Source organism: Strix uralensis, chromosome 4 (assembly GCF_047716275.1).
Source record: "Strix uralensis isolate ZFMK-TIS-50842 chromosome 4, bStrUra1, whole genome shotgun sequence".
NCBI lineage: Eukaryota > Metazoa > Chordata > Aves > Strigiformes > Strigidae > Strix > Strix uralensis.
The window spans coordinates 1,949,667-1,975,592 of record NC_133975.1 but is presented as its reverse complement, the minus strand read 5'-3'; the positions used below and the strand labels follow the sequence as shown (position 1 = coordinate 1,975,592).

General features: G+C 55.4%; 2 protein-coding genes across 7 annotated transcripts in view; one reads left to right on the top strand and one right to left on the bottom strand.

The window, feature by feature from the left end:
• SFXN5 (sideroflexin 5) overlaps window positions 1–761 on the top strand; it is a 106,999-nt gene extending 106,238 nt beyond the window's left edge. For all 6 annotated transcript variants that reach the window (XM_074865411.1, XM_074865412.1, XM_074865409.1 and 3 more), the window contains one exon: window positions 261–761. In XM_074865411.1, coding sequence (XP_074721512.1) covers window positions 261–338 — 78 coding nt within the window. In that variant the 3' untranslated portion in view covers window positions 339–761. The remainder of the gene's footprint in view (window positions 1–260) is intronic.
• Window positions 762–7,879: 7,118 nt separating this feature from the next.
• On the bottom strand, window positions 7,880–19,071 carry EMX1 (empty spiracles homeobox 1). Its single transcript, XM_074865005.1, has 4 exons — window positions 18,822–19,071; window positions 17,660–18,495; window positions 14,776–14,960; window positions 7,880–8,644 (listed from the first exon to the last, which is right to left on the bottom strand). Exons 2-4 carry the CDS (start codon window positions 18,039–18,041, stop codon window positions 8,477–8,479), a joined length of 735 nt encoding a protein of 244 aa, XP_074721106.1. The 5' UTR covers window positions 18,042–18,495; window positions 18,822–19,071; the 3' UTR covers window positions 7,880–8,476.
• Window positions 19,072–25,926: the final 6,855 nt, after the last annotated feature.

The window sequence follows — 25,926 nt, the reverse complement described above, 5'->3', positions numbered from 1 at the left end:
TTCTCAGAGACACTGTAATTCATGGAATATCACAAGGCAGCGAGCGCGCATCATTTCATGTAATACAAGTCAATCCAAACAGGGTTGTTTTGAGACTTGAGCAGAGTAAAGCAGGTTAAAATGACACAGAAAAGGCATGATTGCCATAGTATTATTTGCAAATTCTACTTCTCCACATTAATTTATTGATCTACCGAGCTCCTGCTGCAACACAACAACGTGATACCGATTCTGATCTTGCCTCCTCTTTGATTTCACAGATTGAGACATCTCGGCTGGAGCCAGAAATCGCAATGGCCACTACCAGTAAGACTGTAGTCTACAATAAAGGATTGTAAGTGGAAGCGGACCATCTCAGCCCAGAAGATTTGGGGAGGGAAAGGGGGAAACTTGAGATCCCGACTTGGAAAAAGAAAACAACAAGAGAAAACAAATAATAGAGCTCAGCGATAGTAACATATTACTGCTCCCGGCGAACTGGGAGCAAATTAACACCTGCAAAGAACTGACACCTCACACCAGTCAAAAAGATTAATATTAAAAGTTTTAAATTAGCAACAGGAGCAGCAACAAAAGAATCATATTCAAACACTTTAGAGAACTAGCTAAAGAAGAATCTCAGAACTTAATAGCACTGCATGGAGGGATGTTTAACAGCGTGTTTACGTGGTTATAACCTAACTACATGAAAGTAGGCTTCACCGAGCAAATTTTGTTTTCGATGTGAATTAAACCTCCACACTGATGCTGCACAAAAATAATTCCGTAGAGATCAACGGGTGCATGAACGTGAAGCGCTTGATAGGGTGTTTGCTAAGTGTCCTGTATTGATTTCATGCCAATCCTGCCCCAGGGATCATGTGCAAAAGCAGCCGTTCATGGTTCGACGTGCAACGCTCCGTTAGAGCAGCGAAGGGCATAGCCTGTGCGCCCTCCATCCCTCCCTCCTCCTTCTGCAGACGGTCCTGGTGGCATCTTGCAAGACTCTGTGTCACGGGAGCCTACAGCCAGGCATATCTGTGAGGGCTTTCACCCAGGGTTCAAGATACTGGAAAGCCAACACACCCATACCTTGGGTTGGAAGGGATCTTCTAGCAAAAATACGATCGATCTGCTCTTTTCCTTTGTGCAGACATGAAGGATGGGCTTTGTCCCACCTAACATAGACCCTCTAAAAATAAGGTTGTTAATCTAAGCTAACTGGCTAAGCCACGCTTTGCTAAGCTAGTTGTCTAAGGACAGAATATGCTTTAACTTTTGATCAGCCCCGAAGTGGTCAGGCAGTTGGACTAGATGATCATTGTAGGTCCCTACCAACTGGAACTCTTCTCTTCTCTCTTCTCTTCTCTTCTCTTCTCTTCTCTTCTCTTCTCTTCTCTTCTCTTCTCTTCTCTTCTCTTCTCTTCTCTTCTCTTCTCTTCTCTTCTCTTCTCTTCTCTTCTCTTCTCTTCTCTTCTCTTCTCTTCTCTTCTCTTCTCTTCTCTTCTCTTCTCTTCTCTTCTCTTCTCTTCTCTTCTCTTCTCTTCTCTTCTCTTCTCTTCTCTTCTCTTCTCTTCTCTTCTCTTCTCTCCTCTTCCTCTTCCTCTTCCTCTTCTTCTTCTTCTTCTTCCTCTTCTTCTTCTTCTTCTTCTTCTTCTTCTTCTTCTTCTTCCTCTTATCCTTTCTATCCTTCCTCTATCCTATTCTTATTCTTATTCTTATTCTTATTCTTATTCTTATTCTTATTCTTATTCTTATTCCTCTTCTCTTCTCTATTTTTCCCAACACTTTCAGCCAGCAAACCCAATGCTGCCCAAAGCCTTGTGCTGGTGCGGAGGAGGACCCAAAGCAGAAACCAGTGGGCAGGACAGCTTCGCCTGGCAGCCGTGCTGAGCTGATGGCTTCATGAGACTGCAGCCTCAGAGTGGGGCAGTTCCCTCTGGAGATGGCTGGCTGGCTGCCTCTTCAACTGCTCCACTTTGGGGTGCTTAAAGTGAGGTGGGGCAAATCCCCCCAGCACTGCACCGGATCCTGCTCTCATATGGATTTGGGGCCGTAATTTGGCTTTCTGGTATCTTGTACCCAAGAGTAAACCCCAAGTGACTCCTTGAGGACCAGAGGAGTTAATGCAGATTTTGAACATAGTCACCAGCAGAAGACGACGCCAATAGCGAGATCCACCTCTGGGATTGTTGTAGGGATGGAGCCGTGGTGGTGGTGATGGCCACAACCGAACGTGCAGGCTGTCATCCTTCAAGTGCCAATTTGTTGAGGGTTTTGGGGAGGGTGGGGGGAGCAGGGAAACCAAACCGCCACTGACGCAGAATGTATTCAAAGGATTTATTGCAATGCCTGAAATCAGGAGGCCTGAGCCCCGCCGTGTGCTTCTTCACAATTGGCTGCTCTCGCTCCCCGCTGGAGTCAGACCAGTAGGAACTGGAATCATGCAACGGTCAGGCCAGCTCAGGAAGACTGATTCTGTCCCCCACGCTGGTGTAAATCAGAAATAATTGCACAACACAAATCAATTTTGTGGATTTACACACCAGCGTGCAGGGGAGGAGAGGCCATCTCTGGGCTCTCCGTAGCTGCTGTTGATGGGCCAACTCCCGGTCCCTGACACTGGTGGAAATGCAGAGTGGGTCCAGTTACACTCATGGAGCTATTCTGGATTTACACCAGGGTAAGGGGCCGCTGGATTTGACCCAGTAGAATTCCTCTAATGCACTAGATGAGATGAATGTACGCTCCGGAGGAAGCGAGGCCACCCCATTCACTCCGGGTGGGGTTTGGAGAGACTGCAGGGACATGGCATCTGTCCTGTGGACAATTTCATGGGCTTCTGTCCTATGGGCAGCACAGAATCAGGCCCCGTATTTTGCCCTGGGAGCGAGTAACTCCCCGCAGCAGTAAAAGAGGGGGACAGACCTCCAGCCCCGGGAAGAGGAGCGGGGATGCTGGCAATCCCCCAACAGCAGCCTACTGATGGCAACCGCAGCAGCCAGGCTTTGGAGAACCAGCTGGGACAAGCCGTGGGCCTGCAAAGGGCCCTTCTGCGGAGTGTGGGAGGAAGCAAGGGCCGTTGTCAGGTGCTGGGGGTCCGGGTACCCCCTTGCACATGCATCCACCTGTGCGTGCTGCAGTGAGAAAGCTACTCTGAGCCTAAAACTTCACTTTACGGCTCTGCCGAGCCCGCGGAAGTTAGGAGCCAAGCCACATTGTGTTGCACGGAGGCACAACTTGCCTTCTTCTTCCTCCTGAATGGAAATGCGAGCCTGAGACAGAAACAGCCTCTTGTGTTGACAGTGAGAAGCCTCCTGGCTCCGGCGTCTGTCTGGGTGGATCATTTCCCCTTCCCTGGTGGGTTTTGTCGCTGCCTGAACCATTCTGCTGCAAAGCTTGTTCATCCCAGGCATTTTTTTTTTCTTTTTTTTTGGGGGGGGGGACAGGAGAAGCGATGCTGTGAGGTTTCGGAGAGATGGAGCAAGGAGGGAGACAGTGATTTGATTTTGCACCGTGATCACCAGTCAAAGATTTCGGTGGCTGTGAGCTCCAGCTACCTGCCGGGCCCGCAGATGGAGAGAGGAATTTGCAGCAGAGGAGAGGAGTCGGGGCTTTGCTTGCTGTATTTTAGGAGACACCCAAGGAAAAGCACAGACTGAGCAAGTTCTGCCTCAGGAAAAAGCCAATTCCCAATTTTCTCTGTGATGGGAAGCAAGTATGGATGCTTTCCCTGCACACACATCACCTGCAGTTTTGGCTGCGCAGGTCGTTAATTAGCAGGGGATGCTCATCACGTTAATCCAGTGATTCTTTATAAGAACTGTGTTGGTTTGGAGGAGAATAGACTTAGGGCTTTACTAAGCCACGTGGCTCCTGTGAATCACGAGGGCCTGATCCTGCTTGAGGGGGTGAGGACCAGCTTGAGGGATGTCAGAGGAGCCGCGCTGCGAGATTATGGCTTGGCTCAAAAGCAGCTGCACAGTCGAACAAGTGACAATCAAACGGTCTAAATGAGTCTGGATTTATCGTCTTCCCATACAAACCCCGTCAAACTTGTTTCGCTTTATGTGTCATGAAAATGGGTCTCAGTCAACTCGGCAGAGTTTGTGCTGAGAAATAAATACATCCCGGGGTCCTGAGTCAGGCGTTCGCCGGTGTTTAGAGCTAAGAGCCGATCACAGCCTCTGGCAGGTTGGCAACAACGTTTGGTCTCCGGTTTTGTTCAACTGCAACTCAAAATGTTGTGTGTCCCCTCCCCCCCCAGCACACTGGGAAAATGCTCCTGGTTGGAGCTGGGAAGGGAGAGCCCCCACCTCACAGGGTCCAGTTCCCTGTTCTAACCTCTTCTAAAAGCACCTGCAGGTCTTGGTGTTACGAGGTAGCACCTGTGATGCCCAAGATCTTGGAGGCCTGAGGACTTGTCCCCCCGTCCCCATCTCCCAAATTTATGTGTGGCCCCTTTGTCCAGGCAGTCAGGATGGTGCAGACCTGTCTCTGCATCCCCCCGCCTCCATCCCTGGCTTGTCCTCCTGGGTGTTGAGCAGGACAAGGTGCATGTCTGAGGAGCACATTTCGGTGGCCCCATGGTCCCAAACTCTCGGGGAACGCGAGACCACGGTGTCCCCACGCTGCAACACTGAAGCTTTTGAGCCAACGCAAGGGCGTTGAGGTGCATTTTTATTTAAAAAGCAACAGAATGGCTCAGCAGACACAAATCTGACTCTTATGGATCTCAAAAGACCCTTTCACTCGCCAGCAGCACGAGGTTGGGCTCCCTCATGCAGCGGTCGCAGCGCCGGCTCGGCGTGGTCATTGCCATCGTGGTGGGACTGTTGGCGAGCCCCAAAACACGGTGCTCAACTCTTCCTACAGCGTTAAAAACGAAAAGCATGGAGCTGGGAAAGCAGTAGCACATTAGTACTGTTTATTAGGACAGCAAATTGTGCCAGAAAAGACTACACACAACAGCTAATGATAACATTATGCACATTCACTTAATAGCTAATTAATCTCTTCGACTTTCCTAATGTACAAAAAGGAGCCTTCGGTTTGTGAGAACAACCCAACCATTTGCATTTCTTATCTCCTATAATTGGGGAGGTGGAAGAAATGGGGAGCGAAAAACCCACCACACACATCAAGTTGTTCACCTCAGCAGATAATAATAATGAGATGATCATCTCCTGTAGTATTTAATTAGAAATGTCGCAGTTAATTGATTTCTTGGCTATGTTAATTAAGAAATAATGAGGACCAGGTTGCAGCAAAAGGTGCCAGCGAGAAGTTTTGAGTCCCTCCCGGATGATGTGTCTGTTGGCTGCTCCATGAGCCGGCCGGGGGACAACCCCGGGGTTGTGTCACCCATGTCCTGAACCCACCTTGAAGCTTAGGCCCAGCTCAGCTCCCTCCATTTTTGCTTGTTGCTCATTTTTCTGCTCTGCATCCCCACGTGTGGCCGGGCGTGGGCAGCTGCCCAGGTCCCGGCAGGACAGGCAGTGGGTCACCCCGTTTGCTGCCTGAGCATCGCTGGGATGCGGGAGGGGCCCTGCCACCCTGGGACAAGCGAGGCTGGTAGATCTCAGGGTTATACTGATGCCACGTAGCCAAGAGGTGTAGGTGTGTGTCCCCCACCCCGCTTTGGTGGGCTCCTCTTCAAGGGCTGTGATGGAGATCCGGAGCCTGGGGTGCCCTTCAGCCACGTGGGGGGAGCGCAGGGGCTGCCGACAGCCTTTGAGCAAAGGTTTTTAGGGTGCGAATACGCTGCCCCGAGAAGCTGGCCCGGCTCCGAGAGCGTTCCCGGGGTCGGGTGTGCGGGTGGTGGAGGCTTGAAGTGGGCCTGGTGGTGGTAGATACCCCCAACCCCAGCTCACTTTGGGAAACAGCCACTTTTGGCTTTTTTTTTTCCCACTTTTTTTATGGCTTATTTTGCACCCAACCTCCTCAGCTGCCCCTTCTCACGCCGTTGCCCTCCGGCACCCGATCTGAATGCACCTTATAACCGCGTTAACGGCAAGTCCCTTGGGACGCGGCGAGGGGGGAGTCGCCCGCCAGCACCGGCACGTCTTCCAGCGGTCCCTTCGCCGCACCTCGGCGGGCGCTCGGCCCCCGGCCCCCTCGGGCACCCTTGCGCCCGCCGTCGCGTTTTAACCTTCTCGACAGCGTTACCGACCGCGACACTTTGTGTAACACTCGGATCTGTCTGGAATAAAAGAGTTTAAAGACTTGGCGGTGTGGTCCGGCCTCGGCGCGGCCGTTTCATGCGAAGGACGAGGCGGGAGGTGGGATGTAACGGTCTGGTACGGGGTGGTTGGACTGGGGAGGAGCTGCCGGGGATGGGGCCGTTCCTGCAGCACGAGGGGACGCGAGGAGGGGGCTTTCCCAAGGGCAGGAATTGCTACACAGGTGTCTGGGTGTGTATATATAGAATGATAGATCATATAATGATATGATTATATAATAGATAATATTATATAATATATAATCGTATGATCATATATAATCCTATGATCATATATATATATATGATTTATATATGAAATTTTAAAGTTTGTGTCTCTGTATATGTATAGAATGATAGATCATATAATGGTCTGATTAAATAATATATTCTATATTATATGATACTATATTATCATATATATATGATTTATATATGAAATTTTAAAATTTGTGTCTCCGTGTCTATGTACAGAATGATAGATCATATAATTGTATGATTATATAATATAAAATACTATATATTATATGATGCATTATTATATGATCATATATATATGATTTATATATGGAAATTTTACATTTGTGTGTGTGTGTATATAAAATGATAGATCATATAATGATATGATTATATAATCTATAATATATATGATTCTATGACTATGATTATATATTAAAATATATATAAATATATATGATGTACATTCTATATATTTATATATAAAATATATAAATATATATGATATATATTCTATATATACTATAGTTATATTATATACTATATGCTACCATACGATATTACATTATATCATATATAATATGTAAATATATATTTCAAAATACACAATTATGTAAAATATACATTATAAAATACAATATATATACATATTATACGCGCACATGTACATGTATATATTGTGCATATATACTGTTAAGATATGTATAAAATATCCATTTAACAGTACGGTATATATACACATATACACATTTATGTGTAGATACTGTGCGCGTGTATACCTGTATATAAGGGGGTATATATGGGTGTATATATAGTATATCTTATCTATATAATTTATACTTGTGTGTATATATTTTTTATATTTTTAATAGATATATAAACTTATTACAAGTGTCCTTTCCCCCAGACTCCAGCGAGACGTGGGAAGGATGCCCAACCTTCATCCCCCGAGACCCCCCCCTCCAAGTCCCTCATTACAGGGGGCTCCAGGAGTGCCTGGGGCCCAGAGGGAGTCCCTGGGCACCCCGTGTCTGGGGGGTATCCCCGGGGCAGGGGAGGATATTTGGGGGGGGGGCAGGATTGGGGCAGAGCTGCTTGGATCCTGCCTCTCCCCGACACTCAATCCCCGGCGCAGGTGTGACGCTGCCGGCGTCTCACATACCGCTCATACCTGCGGCCACCCCGGCGGTGGCCCCCACTCCCCCGGGCACCCCCGAGGGACCCCCCCTCCCCGAGGGCCACCCCCATCCCCAGGGCCATCCTCATCCCCCCAGCACCCACCTCTACGGGGCCACCAAGCTCCTCCAGCTCCATCCCTCCCCGGTGACACCCAGCCCTCTCCGCCCCCCAAGACGGACACCGGTGTCCTCACGGCCATTCAACCAGTGATGGGAGGGGGGACGATCCCCTTGTCCCCCTCCTCCGCCGAGGCAAGCAGACAGGTTTCCAGCGCATTTTGCTTTTTATTACCACGCAGTAACACACACTACAGCTGCTGACTACCTACGACAGGGAACGCACACACAGAGGCACAAAAATAAAAGAATAAATTAAAATAAAACTGTGTAAAAACAAAAACCAAAAACCAAACCAAAAAACCAAAACAATGGAGAAAAGGAGGGAGGTGGGGGAAAAAAAAATAAAGCGAAAAATCAAAATAAAAAGGAAAATGAAAAAGGGGTTGGGTACATTGAGCTTCTAGGTAGGACGTTTTTATTTGATCTCATGGCTGACGGACGGCTTCCAGCGCGGAGGAGGATGCGCGGTCGCGTCCCGGGGCCGCGGGTGCCCTGGCAGCCTCCTCTTCCTCCTCGGCTCGGCGGCGGGAGCTTCCCGAAAAGCACCTCCGAGGGATGCCCCGGGGCGGCGGGGGGGGGACGGGGGTCCCCGGTCAGGCCGGGCGCCCCGGAGGAAAGGCAGCGGGCGGCGGCGGTGGCTTCGGCGACGTCCCTTAGAGTTCATTTGGCGATGCCGCCTGTGTCCCCCCTTCCTCCCCCGGGTTCCTCTCCATGGTGGCTGCACCAGGAGCCTGTCCCTGCCTTAGTCGTTGGAGGTGACGTCGATGTCTTCTCCGCTCGACTGCTTGGTGGCGAGGCGCCATCGGTTGATGTGGTGGGAACCTTTCTTCTTCTGATCCGAGTCGGGTCCTTCCTCCTCCAGCTTCTGCCGTTTGTATTTCGTCCTCCTGTTCTGGAACCACACTTTCACCTGGGGGAGAGGGAGAAACGGACGCTCGCAGGGGTCCCGGCACAGCCGGACGGTGCTGCAGCCAGGCAGCAAGCTCAAAAAAAAAAAAAAAAGCAGCCCCTGTCCACCCTGCCCTGCCTCAGTTTCCCCTCTGCCCATGGCAAGGTGGGAACGGGGAGGGGATAAATGGGGCAGGTTGGAGGACGCAGGGTGCAGCCACCTCCCGGCTCCGCTTTGCTGCACAACCCGGCCTCGGAGAAACCCAAGATGGTTGAAGGACCCTCGATCACAGCTCGGACGCAGGGTCGGCAGGGATGCAGGACCCTCCTGACAGCACCCCAAGCCAGTGCCCATCACCCTGGTGTCGGGGCTGCGGCCCGGCCGGCGGCTAAACTCAGTCCTGTTTCCTTTGGTGGCCAGTGGCAAGTTGTTGTGGGCCAACGGAGCCGTCCCAGGGCCACGGCGGCTTGGGCTGGACCATATAGAACCAGGTAGCTAATTATAGATAGCCTATAATGACAACTATAGATAATTAATTTAGGTTTCAGGAAGCCTTTTCCCGCTGGATGGTGGTCAAACGCTGTCCCAGGGGCCCGGGGAGGCAGCGGGGGCTCCATCCGAAGCCCCTGCACCCACCCTTGGTGCCAGCGCCGGGGTGGACACGGCAGCAGGGGCACGGCGAGGGGGGTCAGGGTGCTGAAAGCACCCACAGGGTCGGTGGTGTGGGGTGCTGTGGGCGCCCATGCGGCTGGCGATGCAGGGTGCCGTGCAGGCAGGGATGCGGGGTGACGCAGGCAGGGATGTGGGGTGCTGGAGGCAGCAGCGCAGGATGCTGCAGGCAGTGGTACGGGATGGTGCAGGCAGGAGTGTGGGGTGCTGCAGGCAGGGGTACGGGATGGTGCAGGCAGGAGTGTGGGGTGCTGCAGGCAGGGGTACAGGGTGCTGCAGCTGGGGTGCAGGGTGCTGCAGGCAGGGGTGTGGGGTGCTGCAGGCAAGGGTGCAGGGTGCTGCAGGCAGGGATGTGGGGTGTTGCAGGCAGGGATGCGGGGTGTTGGAGCTGGGGTGCAGGGTGCTGCAGGCAGGGACGTGGGGTGCTGCAGGCAGGGATGCGGGGTGCTGCAGGCAGGGGTGCAGGGTGCTGCAGGCAGGGATGCGGGGTGCTGCAGGCAGGGATGCGGGGTGCTGCCTGGCCTCCCCAGCCCCACAGCTCCCTGGGTGCCGCTGCTCGGCCGCCACTGCCACCCAGCATGGGCCCAGCTGAAGCCTTCACCCCCTCGCAGGCGGTTCGGGGCCCGCAGCCCCCCCTATCCCCGCACCCACCACCCCGTTCCCCCCTTTTCCTTCAGCACAGGCACAGGCAGCACCCGCTTTTGGCTCCGGAGCCTCAGCAGCGAGGCCACAGCCCATGCTGGCACCTCGCTGCGCTCCCCAGGTGAGCTAAGCCAGCGCAGCACCAGCCCTTGACTTTAAGCCACGCTTAGTCCCTTGAAACAGCTGCTTTATGGCACCGGTATATATTATAACCCCCCCTGCCCCGGACTCAAACCATTTTCTTTCCTAGCTTTGGGGCATTTCTGGAACAATACGGAGCTGGCGCCTTTCATTCAATGACTGCAAAGCACTTTGCAAACTTTAATTAAAGCTCTCAGCCCTCTGGGAGCGGGGAAGTTGCCTTATCCCTAAATTATAGAAGGGGAAACTAAGGCATAAAGCAATTAAGATGCTTGAGTGAGGCTCTGTGGAAATCAGGGGTGGGTATGAAGCGGCTCCGGCGGGTAAAACCGTTCCTCCCCAGCTCTGTGAGGAGCCGGGTACGGCCGTGTCCTGCGGGACGAGGCTCCCCTGCGCTTCCCGAGTGTCCAGGCTGTGGGAAGGGGCAGAATTCCCGGCTGGATGGGCTCCCTGAGCCCGCCGGTACCGTAGTCCTGGCTCCAACAGGCCAGAAGCCACAATGAAGGAAGTGTGAGAACCTCACAGTGGGCACCGGGGGGATAAGCTGCCCCCTACGATGCCTCATCCTGACTCCAAGAGTAATTGGTTTAAACCCCCAAGCTCAGGGGGTTTTATCCCTTCCCAAACCATTAACCGTTGTCATGCCGGGTGTTTGTGTGTCTGACCCGGGCGATGATCCTGGGGTCCCTGCCCGGCCACCCCCCGGCTGGCTCTGTCCCCGCGCTCCGGCTGCGGGATGGGGACAGTCCCTGGATGGCTCCTGTCCCATCACCAAGCTGGGGACAATTAAAATCCGGTGGCTTCATGGGCAGCTCCCCTGGATGATGACCCAAACCCCGTGGAAGGCTGAGAGCATGGGGACAGCTCTGGGTGGTGACCGGAGGGGACCAGCCCCACCGTCACTCGGGGCCAGACACGGTGACACCGCCTGTGCCGTGCTGTCACCCAACTGTGCCACCACCCTGAAGGGCAGCGGAGCTCCCCAAGCATCAGCCCCGCATCTGCCTACGCCTGCTGTCCCAGCTGGGACTTTTCTTCTAAAAACACCCCAAAACTTTTAAAAGCTTGGTTTTGGGGATGGTCTTCACGGCAGGGGGGCACCACTGCCAGCCCCGGGGTTCGCCAGGCGGCCACTCTCTGGCTGTATCTGGAACGTGCATCTTTCTCCTCCCCTGACTCCCAGGCATTCGCTCGGTTAATTATTACCGCTCCCGCCAGAGCGGCTGCGATGCCCGGCCGGGGCTGCAGCACCTCCAGGCCTGCCCACGCGACGCCGGGAGGGGACGAGGGGTTGTACGGTGCCTCCACAGTCACCCCAAAGCTGGGAGGGGATGTGGGGTTATACAGTGCCTCCATAATCACCCCAAAACTGGGAGGGGGTGCTGGGCTATATGGTGCCTGCATAGTCACCCCAAAACTGGGAAGGGGGCCTGGGATATATGGTGCCTCCATAATCACCCCAAAGCCAGGAGGGGACGAGGGGTTATATGGTACCTCCATAGTCACCCCAAAGTCGGGAGGGGATGAGGGTCTATATGGTGCCTCCATAATCACCCCAAAGCCGAGAAGAGGTGCTGGGCTATACGGTACCTCCATAATCACCCCAAAGCTGGGAGGGGATGTGGAGCCATAGGGTGCCTCCATAGTCACCCCAAAGCTGGGAGGGGGTGCTGGGCTATACGGTGCCTCCATAATCACCCCAAAACCGGGAGGGGACGTGGAGCTACACGGTACCTCCATAATCACCCTGAACCCAGTAGGGAACACGGGGCTATATGGTGCCTCCATCGTCACCCCAAAACCTGGAGGGGGTGCTGGGCTACACAGTGCCTCCATCATCACCCCAAACCTCGCGCAGGCAGGAGCCAAGCTGAGGCCTTGCCTTTGGGACGGCAGATTGGAGGCCCCCAAGTGGCGTTTGCACCATGACCTGCCGGGGATGGAGAGGCTCTGCCCGGCCGGCCAGGCTGCGTGGTGCAAAATTAACTCAGGGCAGTTATTTCCCAGCTCCGACATGCTCCCTGGGGAGGTGAAGCGATCCGACGCCACCAGCGATGGGCACAGCGGCGTGACCACCCGTGGTCGCCCACTCCGGCACGACCGCAGCGCGCAGCGTGGTACCCCCACCCGCTCCCCACCTCCCCGCCACCACAGCCCCGTGCACCCACGCTGCCTGGCACCCCCGCAGCACGCCAGCCTCCTCGTGCCATCCGGCTCTCACACACCGTGTGTGTGTGTGTGTGTGTGTGTGTGTCCCCAAAACCCCCCGGGTGGCTCCTCTGGACCAGGAGCATCCCCCCACCAAGCCCTCCCTACATGTGCTCCAGCCTCAGCCCACTTGTGGTCGCTTTGGGACCCTGGGCTGCTGCTGGATTTTCTCCCAATCCCTTTTTTTTGGGGGGTTGTTGTTGCTTGGGCCTGTCTTATCCCAGACTAATGCAGCTCCTTGATAGGAGAAAGGATGGGAAGGGGTTAAACACCTCCACCCTTCCCCACCTTATATCCCAAGGCATTTCCTGATGCTGGGCAGGTACGGTACCCTTTTCACCTTCCCCCTGGGCTGCTCCAGGTGTTGCTCCCCGGCTGGGAGACCAGGAGCCCCTTTTCCAGGGGGAAAAGCAGCTGGGAAATAAGGTCAGGCACAGCCGTAACCGGCTGCCCCTTCTCGGAGCGGAAAATAATAAAAAACACCCAGCCGGGGGTTCGGGTATCCGCGCCGGGTGAAAACACGCCTGTGTCAGCCGGTGTCACACCGGGGATGCGTGTCACCGAGGACGGGGGGAGGTTTGCACGCATGCAGGACTCATCACAGGATATATAATAATAAAAGTAATAATAATAATAATGATAATGCCTGGTTTTTGGCATGGCCACCAGCCAGGCTGGCTCTCCCGCCCTGCCAGTCCCGGTACGTCAATGCCCATCCCGTAGCGCATCCCTCCGCACATTGGGGCTATTTCTCTCCAGGCAATTAAAAGATTTTTTCCAAAAGATTATTTTTCTAAAGCCACAAAGCTGAAAGGGAAGAAAAAGTCTTCCCTGCCACCCCACGGGCCCCCCCCAGCCAACTGCTGCTGCCTCCGGGGACGCTTTGCTGACACTCGCCGCAGCCCCCCGGGCCGAGCCCGGTGCCTTTTCCGGGGGGAGCCGGCCCCGGCCCCCCACACGCTCCCGCCTGCACCCGCACTCACTCCCCGCCCGCAGGTGATGAATTACCCTGCGCCGAGCGGCCGCAGCAGCTTCCCCAAACCATGGAAATACCATACTACAAAACACGCTGCAGCGCATAAAAAAAAAATAATTTAAAAAATCTGTATTGCCTCTTTCCCTTTCCAAATCTCCAGCCGGATTTAGGGACAGATGCCTCTGCTTTTTCCCCCAATAAATTGCATTATTGCTTTTAGGCTCAGGGCAATGATGCAAAATCTGAGGGACTCGCTGAGCTCCCCCTCAGGCATCCCGCAGCTGCCCTTTCCACCCGGGGAGGCTACTATTTGTTCTTTGACCTTTCAGGGTTTTTTTTTTTTTGTCTTTAACATAATTTTCAGCCCAGATTGGTGACAGAGCAGCAAGGCAAGGACCCGAGCCTGGGTGCCAGTGCCCTGCGAGTTGCAGGGCTGGGGGGGCCGGGATAGCGTCAGCATCAAGATACAAACGGCCTCTGGATTTTGTGGGCTCGGTCCATTCCCCCCCAATATCTGCACCTGCAGTTTCCCACTCTCCCCATGAGATTTTCCTCCCAGTAACTTCCCTCTCACAGAGATTTATTCAGAGGTTTTGCTTGGCAGAGCCTGGTCAAGGATAAGCCAGGTGGGTACCGGGAACACCCACAGCTCCAGCTTTATTTTCCAATTAAATTAAAGGATAAAAATTAAATTAATTCAGAATACAGGCCAAACTACCTAGCCAGCATTTGGAGAAAACTTTCCCCATCGACTCAGTAGTGAATATTAGGGGAAATAGCATACTTTCGCCCGGAGCATTTGGGAATAGCTGCTCACCAGGACACAGGGCTTGGACACGCACAGAGATGCTCAGCCCTGACTCCCCTGTTTTCCCCCCCAGCACCGTACGCTTTTCCATTTCTTCCCATCCCTCCGGTTCTCCTGGGTCTCACGATATCTAAATGCCTGCGAAATGTCTTTTCTAAAAATCAGAAAGTTGCAGCTGGAACCAGCACCCTTGGGCAGGCACCCATCTTTGCACCCATCCTGACTGTGGAGCACGGCGGTGGTTGTGTACCGAACCGAAGCCGCACAGCTGAGGGGTGTTTTTGCAGCTTTCGGGGAAGGGTCTCATGTTGCTGCTCCTTTTTTTAACGGGATTTTTTAAATCATATATTGCTCTCAGGGAAAACACCCCAAGCAAGCAAGCAAGAACACCAGAAAAGCTCTCTGGAGAGTGGCGCGGCGTGAGACCTGCATCCCCAGCCTCAAGCCCTGCCGGGGATGACTGTAACAACCGAACGCTGCGGTTTAAAAAAAAAAAAACCAAAAAAACAACTCCCCAAATCCACCGAGAGCCCCCACAAACCCGCACGGCTCAGCCACGGTTTCCACGCGGGATTTCCAGCCAAACCCAGCTGGGATTTTGCAGAGCGCAGCCCCGGTTGTGTCCGCCGTCTGCTGCCGAGCTGCTCCCACCGGCGGCCAGCGGGACGGACGGACAGAGGGACGGAGGGACGGCCGTGGGGTGGGTACCTGGGTCTCGGAGAGGCTGAGGCTGCTGGCCAGCTGCTTGCGCTCGGCGCCCACCACGTAGTGGTTCTTCTCGAAGGCCCGCTCCAGGCGCAGGAGCTGCGACGGCGAGAAGGCGGTGCGGATGCGCTTGGGCTTGCGGGCGAAGGGGCCGTGGAGGAGCAGGCTCTCCTGTGACACCTCGCTCCCTGCGGACAGACAGCAGAGTCAGGGTCCTGCACCAGCACCCCAAACCCCCCCAGCACCCCTTCTGTGTGACCGGAGGGGGGTGTTGGGGAGAGAGTCTCGCCCTGAGACACGGGGAGGAGAGACAGGGGGTATTGGGGAGCCCTGGGCATCTTCCCCGCCCCAATATTGAAGGATTCACCCCCCACCCCCCCACCCCGCCAAGCGCCGCGGTGCCACGGCCTCGCTCCCTCCCCGGCTGCCCTCGGTGCCGTAGTGGGGCTGGACATGGGGGGGACGGGAGGGGAAGGGAAAGGAGAGAGAAAGAGGGGGAGAAGGGGTGGATGGGGAGAGCAGCAGGAAGGGGAAAGAATGAGAGGGAGAAGGGGGGAGGCAGAGAAAAATAAGAGAGGAAAAGAAGATAAAAAAAAGAGGAGAAAGCCTAAGAAAGTGACAGAAAAAAGACAGGGAGAAGCAAGCAAGAAAGAAAAAGAAAAATCAGACAGAAAGATGGACAAGAAGGAAAAGGAACAGTGAAAGGGAGAAGGAAAGAAAGAAGGAAAGTGGAAAGCAAGAAAGAAAAAGAAGAATGAAAAGAAGGAAGAAAAGATAGAAACGAAAGAAACTAAAAGGAAAAAAAAAGAGACACAAGGAGAGAAAAGAAATAAACGAAAGTGAGAAAGAAAGAAAAGAAAGAGGAAAGAAGGCAGGAAAAAAGGAAGGAAAGAAAATGAGGAAGGAAAGAAAAGAGAGAAAGAAAAAGCAGAAAACCGAAAGAAAGGGAAGAAGCAACAGCGCGCAAAGGCGATGGAGCCGGCCGCGGGGGAGGCACCGGCGGCCGGGCCGGGGGCAGCGGGGGCGGCGGCTCCGGGCCCGGGGCAGGACCGGGGAGCCCCGGCCGGGGCCGCTCCGGGACGGGACGGGGCCGTGTCCCCGCGGGCCGGTGCCCCCGGGCGGCGCCGGCAGCGGCCGCGATCCCCGGCGGAGCCGCCGGAGCCCGGAGCCAGGCGAGGGGTTGGTGCCGGACAGATAAACCCTAATCGGGGCCCCTCCGGCCGCCGGTCCCCTCGGGACAGCGGGGACAGCCAGGGGACGGGGATGGAGAGGAGATGGGGAAGGAGAGGAAAGGAAAGGAGAGGAAAGGAAAGGAGAGGAAAGGAAAGGAGAGGAAAGGAAAGGAGAGGAAAGGAAAGGAGAGGAAAGGAAAGGAGAGGAAAGGAAAGGAAAGGAAAGGAAAGGAAAGGAAAGGAAAGGAAAGGAAAGGAAAGGAAAGGAAAGGAAAGGAAAGGAAAGGAAAGGAAAGGAAAGGAAAGGAAAGGAAAGGAAAGGAAAGGAAAGGAAAGGAAAGGAAAGGAAAGGAAAGGAAAGGAAAGGAAAGGAAAGGAAAGGAAAGGAGCACAGAGACAGGAAAAGAAAGAAGGAAATAAGAAAGGGAGAGGCAGAAAAGGACAGAAAGAAAAGAAAGATAAAGGAAAGAGATAGAGACAGAGACAGGAAGAGAGAAGAGAAGAGAAGAGAAGAGAAGAGAAGAGAAGAGAAGAGAAGAGAAGAGAAGAGAAGAGAAGAGAAGAGAAGAGAAGAGAAGAGAAGAGAAGAGAAGAGAAGAGAAGAGAAGAGAAGAGAAGGAGAAGAGAAGGAGAAGAGAAGGAGAAGAGAAGGAGAAGAGAAGGGGAAGAGAAAAAAATCTATAGAATTAAACAAAATCTCGCTTTGCAGCCGAGACCCACCCGCAATCTTTCACTTCGTTCCGAGAAGGAGAAAACCCAAACTCCGGCTCCGGCAGCCGCGCAGGGAGGCGGCAGCGCCGGTCCCATCCCCGGGAGCCCCGCGATGCCCGGCGGGACCCAGCTCCGGCCCCGGGGCTGCCCCGGCCCCCCCCGCCCGCCCGCCCTCTGCCCGGGCACCGGCCCCGGCAACGCACCGGCCCCGGGTGTGTAAATGCGCTGAGTCCCGGGTGTGTCAATGTATCGAGCACCGGTGTGTAAACGCTCTGAGTACCGCGTGTGTGACTGGACTGAGCACCGGGTGCGTAAACGCGCTGAGTACCGGGTGTGTAAATATACTGAGCACCGGCGTGCAAATGCGCTGAGTACCGGGTGTAAATGTACTGAGCACCGGGTGTGTAAACGCTCTGAGTACCGGGTGTGTAAATGTACTGAGCACCGGTGTGCAAAGGCGCTGAGTACCGGGTGTAAATGTACTGAGCACCGGGTGTGTAAACGCTCTGAGTACCGGGTGTGTAAATGTACTGAGCACCGGTGTGCAAAGGCGCTGAGTACCGGGTGTGTAGACACACCGGGTGTGCAAGCGCACTGGCACCGGGTGTTCAAATGCGCCGAGCATCGGCTGTGTAAACGCACCGGGTATTCAAATACCCCGAGTACCGGCTGTGTAAATGCACTGAGTGTTCAAATACCCCGAGTACCGGCTGTGTAAATGCACCGGGTGTTCAAATACCCCGAGTACCGGCTGTGTAAATGCATCGGCTGTTCATATACCCTGAGTACCGGCTGTGTAAACGCACCGGCACCGGGTGTGCAAGCGCCCGGAGCACCGGCTGCGCCTGCAGCAGCAACAGGTTCTGCCTCCGGGTCCTCGCCGGCTGCCCTCCCCCCCCGCCTCCCCTCCCGTTACCGGCCCCCGGGGCTCTCCGCGCAGTCCCCGCGCCCTCTCCGCGCTCTCTCCGCGCCCCGGGAGCCGCCGGGCGCTGCCTCCCGCTCACCTTGGAAGCGGTGCCCGAAGAAGCGGTTCCGCAGCACCCAGGGGTAGAAGTTAAGCGGGTCGCGGTGCTGAGGCCCGAAGAAGGAATGGGGGGGCGGGAGGGCCGACCCCCCCAGTTGGTGGGGCCCGACGGGCAGCGCCGGGTGCCCCACGGCCTCGGGGAAGACGAGCTCGGCGCTGCCGTAGAGGGCCCGGCCGGCGGCGGCGGCAGCGCCCGGGAAGCCGGGGGCGAAGGCGGCGGCGGCGGCGGCGGCGTCGGCGGCGGCCCCGGGCCCGGGGTAACCGAGGGCGGCGGGACGGGGGGGCTCCTCGGGGCCGAGGTGGGTGTCTTTGCCCACCAGAGACTCGATGGTGAAGCAGCGCTTCGCAGACGGCTGGAACATGGTGTGAGCCGGGGAAAGGGAGGGAGGGGAGGGGTGGGGGGGGGGTGGGGGGGGGACACCCGGAGCGGGGCTGTTCCTCCGGGTGTGTGTGTGTGTGTGTGTGTGTGTGCAAGAAACCACCCCCCTGGGCAGAGCGCACACACACAGACACACACACACACACACACCCGCCCCGCCGCCCACCCGCGGGCGCCCACGCAGCCCGCAGAGCCCCCGGCAGCCGGTACAAATACGGCCGGTACCTGGCGGGGCCCGGGGGAGGGGGCGGCCTCACCTTGCTCGGGCCCGGGCAGGGGGAGGCAGGGGGAGGCAGGGGCAGGCAGGGCAGGCAGGGGAGGCAGGGGAGGCAGGGGGAGGCAGAGAGCGCCCGAAAAACTGGACTGGAGCCGCTCCCGCAGGCGCGCCGCGAAGTTGTGGGAGAGGGGCTCCGGCTGCGGGGTGGTTTTTCCTTCTTCTTTAAAAAAAAAAAAAAAAAAATCTCTTTTTGTTTTTTTTTTTTTAAAAAATCCTATTCCCCCCCCTTCCCCCCCTCCTCCCCCCCCCCCCGCTTTTTTTTTTTTTTTTCCCCGCTTTTTAAATAAATAAATAAAAAAATATCCGCAGCGGCGGTTTGTAACTCCGCGGCTCGGGGAGCTGCCGGCCGGGGGGGGAGGGATGGAAGGAGGGAGGGAGGGAGGGAAGGAGGGGAGGTGAAGCCCTCCCCCGCGCCCCACCGCGGCTCCCCGCCTCCCGCGCAAGCTCCGCTCCCCTCCGCGTAACCCCCCCCTCCCAAGGCAGGACCTTCCCCCCGGCCAAAAGCCCGCTCTTCCCACGGGTCCGATCCTGCGCTGGGAATTAAAAAAAAAAAAAAAAAAAAGATTAAATTAAAAAAAAAAAAAAACTAATAACTCGCGATTTTGGCTGTTTTTTCGCTGGCGCGGGGGGATGCGCGGGGTGCGCAGCCCCTGCGCGGGCCGGTCCCGAGTTCACTCCGCAGTTTGGCTCTGCTCTGAGTTTTGTCGGCCCGCGGAGGCGGGGGCCAGCCCTCCCCTCCCGCACAAAGGGGGTTGAAAGTCTATTTTCCACTTGGCTGGACTGAAATACTCCGCGCGGGCACCCGCGGATCCTCACCCCCCCTCCCCTCCCGCGGAGAGGAGAGAGCTGCTGCGCGCCCGCAGGCTTTCCGCGGACACACTCCCGCAAAAGGCTGCGGGGAAGAAAGCGGGGGGGGGGGGGGGGGGATGTGGAGAAAAAAATCCATGAAACCCCACAGAAATGAAAGCCTAAAAATGGAGCGAGCGCGTCGCCAAAGCGCTTTTATTTTTATTTTTATTTGCGAAAGAGGGAGAGGAAAAAAAAATATCTACATTTTAAATATATTTTTATATTAAAAATGGAAATAAAGAAGCGGGGCTGGGTCAGCCGGCTGGTGGAGAAGGCACCCGGGCGCGGAGGGATGAGGATGAGGAAGGGGAAAGGGGAAAGGAAAAGGGAAGGGGATGGAAAAGGGGAAGGAAAAGGGGAAGGGAAGGGGAAGGGGAAGGAGGATGCGGAGACAGCGCTCAGCTCAGCCGCGGGAGCTGCGCCCGGCTCCGGACCATTTGTGGAATTTAATTTAAATCAATTCAATTTAATTTTAAAAATTTTTTGGTTTTCCCTCTCGCTGTTTTCTTCCACCCCCCGGGCCGGACCGGGGGTGCGGACCCTCCGCTCCTCCTCTCCCCCGCAGCCGCCCGGCGGGACCCGGCGGTGGCGGAACCGCGGACCGCGGAGCGCTGCGCGGGGCCGGGATTTCGTTTCGTGCGGATCTCACCGGCTTTGGAGCATCTTCTGTGGGGGAAAAAGAAAAAGCCGGCCGGGCGCTGGCTGATCCCCGCGGGAATCCCCGCCGGCAGCATCCCCCCTCAGCCTGTCTCCGCAGGAACCTTTTTTTTGGGGGGGGAGCTGCTTTGGTTTAAGGGCTAAATCGCCCTCTTGGAAAATGATAAACCATTAAATTGATTTTTTTTTTTTTTTTTCCTATTCGCCCCGGTGGTTTTCAGTCCCGGCTCAGTGTCCAGGGGAGGCTCCCTGGATGCTCCAAAGGGAACTGGGGAGCTGCTACACTGAAACTGGGCGAGAAACCTAAATTTTTCTTTACATTTCTTCCCCTCACCCCCCCGCTCCCAGGCCTGCTCCCACCTCCAGGATAATTCAAGCAGGATCTTTATCCCCTTCAGGAATAAAACGCAGACCCCCAGGCGGGTGTCCCCCGTTTATTAAGAGGGAAACTTTGTCCCCTGCATCCCGGGGAGAAGGTGAGGCAGGAGCAGCCTGTCTTCCCGCTGGATTTCTGGCCAGGAGGAGCTCTGGGTGGAGGAGAAAGACATTTTCTTTTTTAACGAAAGAGCGGCAGAGCGTGCCAGCGCAGTGCAGGGACGAGGCCGGCAGCGGCGGTGGGCAGGCAGGGCTGGGCCAGGGGGGTGCTGCACCGGGGTTAGGGGGTGCTGCTGGGGGAAAGGGGGGGTCTGACACCTGTTAAAATACAACAGTGAGGATTTTCCAAGGAGCAAACGAAAGAGGAAGGAAGGAGAGGGAGAGGGGGACGGGACAAACACCAAAAACTGGCTTTGGGGTTGGGGGTAGAGGGGCAGCTCTGGGGGTGCTGGAGGAGCCATCCCCATCTGTCTGTGCCCCCCAGCCCTGGCCACCACTTGCCTGCCTGCGCCCCAATCCCTGCCAGTGCCCCAATCCCTGCCCGCACCCCTTCCTCCTGCCACAGCGGGAGCAGGCAGGCTGTGCCGGGGCCGGATCCGGCACGCTGCCGGCAGGTGCAGCGCGTCCCCCCCAGTGCATGTGTGTGTGTCCCCCCCATTCTGTTAATCTATAACACATCGGCCTCCAGCATCAAAGGGCAGAATGTGGAAAATCAGGCCCCAGGCCCCGGAGCGTGGCCACGGGTGCAGCTTGCCGGGATGTTAAAAGTTGACCAGACTTCAAAGTGCTGGATCATTTCCTCCTCACCTCGCCCGCCTGCTCTTCCCATGGGCACAGCTCCTTGTCCTGCCCGGATTTCTTCTCGCCAGACTTCTAGTGCCACCCTGAAGTCAAGAAGGGGGGAATGGGGCTGTATTTTGGGGTGGGGGGCTAAGGAGGTCCAGAGTCTGTCTGTCCCAGGCTCTTCCCCCACTCCTGCTTCTTCATTTTTTTTAATTATTTCATTTAGTTCAGGGATATGCTGGATGGGAATAAACTGACCCTACACAACCCAGTGGGCTTCAGTGGCTTATTCATCTGACCCCCTAATTCAGGCTCCCTTTTTTAGGGTGGATCTGTCAACTGGTCCATCAATGGTGGGTGGGTGGGTGGATGGATGGATGGATGGATGGATGATGGATGGACGGGTGGATAGATGGAGGGAGGGAGGGAGGGAGGGATGGAGGGAGGGAGGGATGGATGGATGGATGGATGGATGCTTAGAGGGATGGAGGGAGGGAGGGAGGGAGGGAGGGAGGGAGGGATGCTTAGATGGATGCTTGGATGGATGCTTAGATGGATGGATGCTTAGATGGATGGATGCTTGGATGGATGGATGGATGGATGGATGGATGGATGGATGGATGGATGGATGCTTAGATGGATGGATGGATGGATGGATGGATGGATGGATGGATGGATGGATGGATGGATGGATGGATGGATGAATGGATGCTTAGATGGATGGATGGATGCTTGGATGGATGGATGGATGGATGGATGGATGGATGGATGGATGGATGGATGGATGGATGGATGGATGCTTGGATGGATGGATGCTTGGATGGATGCTTGGTTGGATGCTTGGATGTTTGGATGGATGTTTGGATGGATGTTTGGGTGGATGAAGATGACATGGGAATATGGGGATGGTGGTAGATACGTACATTGACGTGGATGGATGGGAGATAACTTTAATCTATGGAACCAGGCTGATATTGAGAGAGGATCACACCACCGAGCCCAGGAACTGGGAGCCACCCAGATCACATAGTTATGGGCTGGAAGAGGTCAGTTCAGCAAGGAGAGATGCTGCTGGGTCCTCGCCCACCTACACAGTGGTCACACTGGCTTTTCCACGGGCACTGCAGCCACCTTCACCTCCCCGGCATGGCCTGACTGCTACGTTGGTACAGAAACCCTGCGCAGATGTGGGCTCTGGCGTGACAGATCCTGGTGGGCTTCCAACATTCTCAGAGGTGGGAGATCCTGGAGGCCACTTGGTGTGGACATGGCTGTGGCTTCTGTGGTTGCAGCCATGTGTCACAAATGGCAATTTCACTCTTGCAAAGCAAACAGGATTTTTGCACCCAGCTCCTTGCAGACGTTGAAACCCCCAGCTCCTGAAAGGATCATCTTCAAGCCCTGAAACATCTCAAGATGATTGTGCAGGTGCCCATAGCTCTGATAAAGCCTTTCAAAAAGCTGTGGCACCCTCAGCCGTTGGTGGCAATGCCCGTCCTGGCACTGAGGCTGCACGCACTCCCGGGACAGAGATTGCTCCGGTCATTTTTGCTCGCCAAGGTGGTCCCACAGGAGCATGGTTTTGGGGAAAGTCCTTGCAGCTCATTAGTTGGAAGTGATGTGCAGAGGTTGGGCACTTGAGGACCTTTCCCCTGACCTTGTGCTTGACCTTGGGGACCCCATGTCCCCTGTTTGCCCACAGGTTGAGCAGAGCGATGAGCTGGTTCACCCACGCCAGGGCCCAAGGAGGGCAGCAGCTCTGAAACATGCAGTTTTGGGGCAGCAGCACTGAAACAAGCTGGTTTGGGTCAACATCTGCATCTCCTGCTTGTGCCACGACTTGTCAGAGCAGTGCTGATGCCGCAGGCACCAGCAGCACACACAGCTTCACGATGGCATCACCTGCCACACCATCCTCCTTGGGGACCCGCTGGGGTGATGGTGGGTATGGCATCAGGGGGAAGAGCTGGGGGGGGGTCCCGGGGGTCCCTGGGGGCTCAAGGGGTGCAATCCAGCCCCCCCCATAAACCCAAACCACTGACCCTGGTTTGTCATCCTGCTCTCTGGGGTGGCAGCAGCAGCGGGTGCGTGGCATCGCTGTGCCCCAGCTGGGAGCGGATCTCTCCCGCATCCCTGATCCCAGACTTTAAACCTCCTCGGGATGCCGTGGCCAGGAGCTCCGTGCTTCAGCACCGTGATTCCTGGGGATGGTTTTGGGGGTTTATAGTACTGACAGCACAAGGAAGAGCTCAGCTGCGGTGTCTGGGTTCAGCCAGCCCTCCCCACTGATTTTGGGGGTGAAGACTGGTCCCCCAGCTGATGTCTCACCTCCCTCCCAGGTTGTAGAATTTTGCCTGTAAAAACACTTTTCCATGCAGGGCAGGGTCAGCGTTGCAGCAAAAATGTCTTTCTAAGAGATCTCAGGAAATTTCAACACAGGAAATTACGCCTCCAGCTCCGGGAAGGGGTTGGGTGCTCCCTCGGATGGTACCGGAGAATGACCCCCATGTCCGACCCCCCCAGGGCTCACGTCAGCTTTGGCCAGAGAACAAGGAAAACAAGATCTCCTGCAAGATTGCACCATCGCGGGGCTGGGGAAAGGTGGGACGGCTTCGGTGCCGCGAGGGGGAGATGCGCTGTCCCCGCTTGGATGTTGGGAGAGCCCCCCCAAAACCCCGCGGGGACCAGGCAAGCATTATATTAGGGGAGATCAGAAAACTTGGCTCCCCTTCACCTCCACAACACACCATTAAATGGCATCAAGACGGTCTATCAGCCGCTTACATATGTTGCTTATAGACGCCAAACTTATTAACACAATAAAACTGCTGCTAAGAAGCTTTCCTGCCTCCTTTCCCGCGCGGAGAGCATCAGTGTTGGAAGCACCTAGCCGCCTCGTATGGAAACACCCAGGGTTGCTTTTCATATGGCACCCAGGAAAATAAATATAAGAATCAGCCAGGGTGCCCCTTCCAACATTTCCAGACAGGTCAGGGAGTCGGGGACACCTCGGAGCAGTGGGATTTAAAGCCAGTCCTGGGGTGAAGCCATCCCGTCCTACCTGGGTGCCTGTCTGGGGGGAGGCGGTGTGCCTCAGGGGGGATGCCGGGGCTCGCGGGGTGCTGCTGGGTGGGCTGGGTGCTGGCGGCCTCCCCCGCTGCACAACGGTCTGAATCAACACATCCTCCCCCTGCTTTGCTTTGGAAGTGGTCGGAGGGGGACCCTGGGTGATTCATATATTTATTTTCCCGGGTGCCATATGAAAGGCAACCCCGGGTGTTTCCATACGAGGCAGCTAGGTGCTTCCAACACTGACATTCTCCAGGAGAAAAATAGGCAGGAAAGCTTCTTAGCAGCAGTTTTATTGTGTTAATAAGTTTGGCGTCTATAAGCAACATATGTAAATGACTGATATACTGTCTTGATGCCATTTAACATTATGTTGCGGAGGTGAGCGGGAGCCAAGTCTGCAGCATTTCGACTAATACGCAAGGAGCTGCCAATTCTGGTGGGTTTTTTGCTTCCTTTTTTTCCCTTTTTTTTAAAAATTCAAACAAGTTAGCAATCTGCCCGCGCCAAAATAATGACTCGGACCCTTCCGTCTCCATTGCTGTTTCTTGGAAAACGGGTAAATATTGTGTTCATTTGGCCCTGGCGGCAGCTCGAGTTCCCGGCGCTGGGATGGAAAATCCCAACTCACTGGGTATCCCGGTCCCCAGCGCTGCGGATGGGGAGAGGGGCCGGCGAGGAAAGAGCAGAGCCGCTGCCAAACGCAGCCATGGCTGTCGGTAGCGGAGGTGCCAATGTCTCCACATTTCCCACTTCCCTGGCTGGGAGGGGGGGGAAAGAAAAAAAGACAAGGGGAAAAAAAAAATAAATATAAAATGCCGTGAGTTTCTCCCTCTCGCAAGTAATTTTCAGTTAATTTATGTTGAATCAATGGTTCCTTGCAGTCATATGGATGGCAGGCTCCCAGCCATTATTAGTGTAAACAGATTTGTGAGCAGTATATTTAGCTGTTCCATATTGCTTTTAGGAAATGTGCACATTTCAATGGCGTATACTTAGAGAGGGCCATACCCTGCCACCGCTCTGCAGGTGGGGACGGTGCCTTACGGAGGCGTCTGCACTCCCGGCCTCCTCTTCCTCACCCGAGAGGAAGCCTTCAGCTGGTGTGAGGGGTTTCGGTTGCCCTTAGAGGCAGCGGGGACTGTTGACTCCTGTATGTCCCATCTGTATTTCAGCTGCAAAAAAACTCTGTGAAATTGGGGGGTTGCTGGTGGGGATGGTCCGGTCGAGGCCATGCTCCATCCTGCAGGTCGCAGAGGCCAGATCCAGCACATGAGCATGGAGACGGAGGCATTTGCAGTGTGGGGGGTGGCCCTTGGGGAGGGTCCCCAGCATCGTTTTGATGCTCTGGGGCACCCGCCTGTTCCCCGGAGCTCTGTGCAGTCTCACCAGCCCACAAGTGGGATGAGCTGAGCCAGTGCTCAAGCACCGTTTGGGGTGATTTCCCCACGGGCTCAGCCACTTGTGCTGCCTGGGGTGGGTCCCCACCCACAGACTGTGCCGGGATTCAGGTGACATGTCCACCCAGGGACCACACTAGGATGCAGGGGACACATTCACCCAGGGATTGTGCTGGGACGCAGGTGACATGTCACCCAGGGACATGCTGGGATGCGGGTGACACGTCCACCCAGGGACCATGTCAGGATGTGGGTGACATATCTACCCAGGGACCGTGAGGGGATGCAGGTGACATGTCCACCCAGGGACCATGTTGGGATGCGGGTGACACGTCCACCCGGGGACGACACTGGGATGCAGGTGACACATCCACCCAGGGACTGTGCTGGGATGTGGGTCACACGTCCACCCAGGCTGTGAGGGGATGCAGGTGACATGTTCACCCAGGGACCATGCC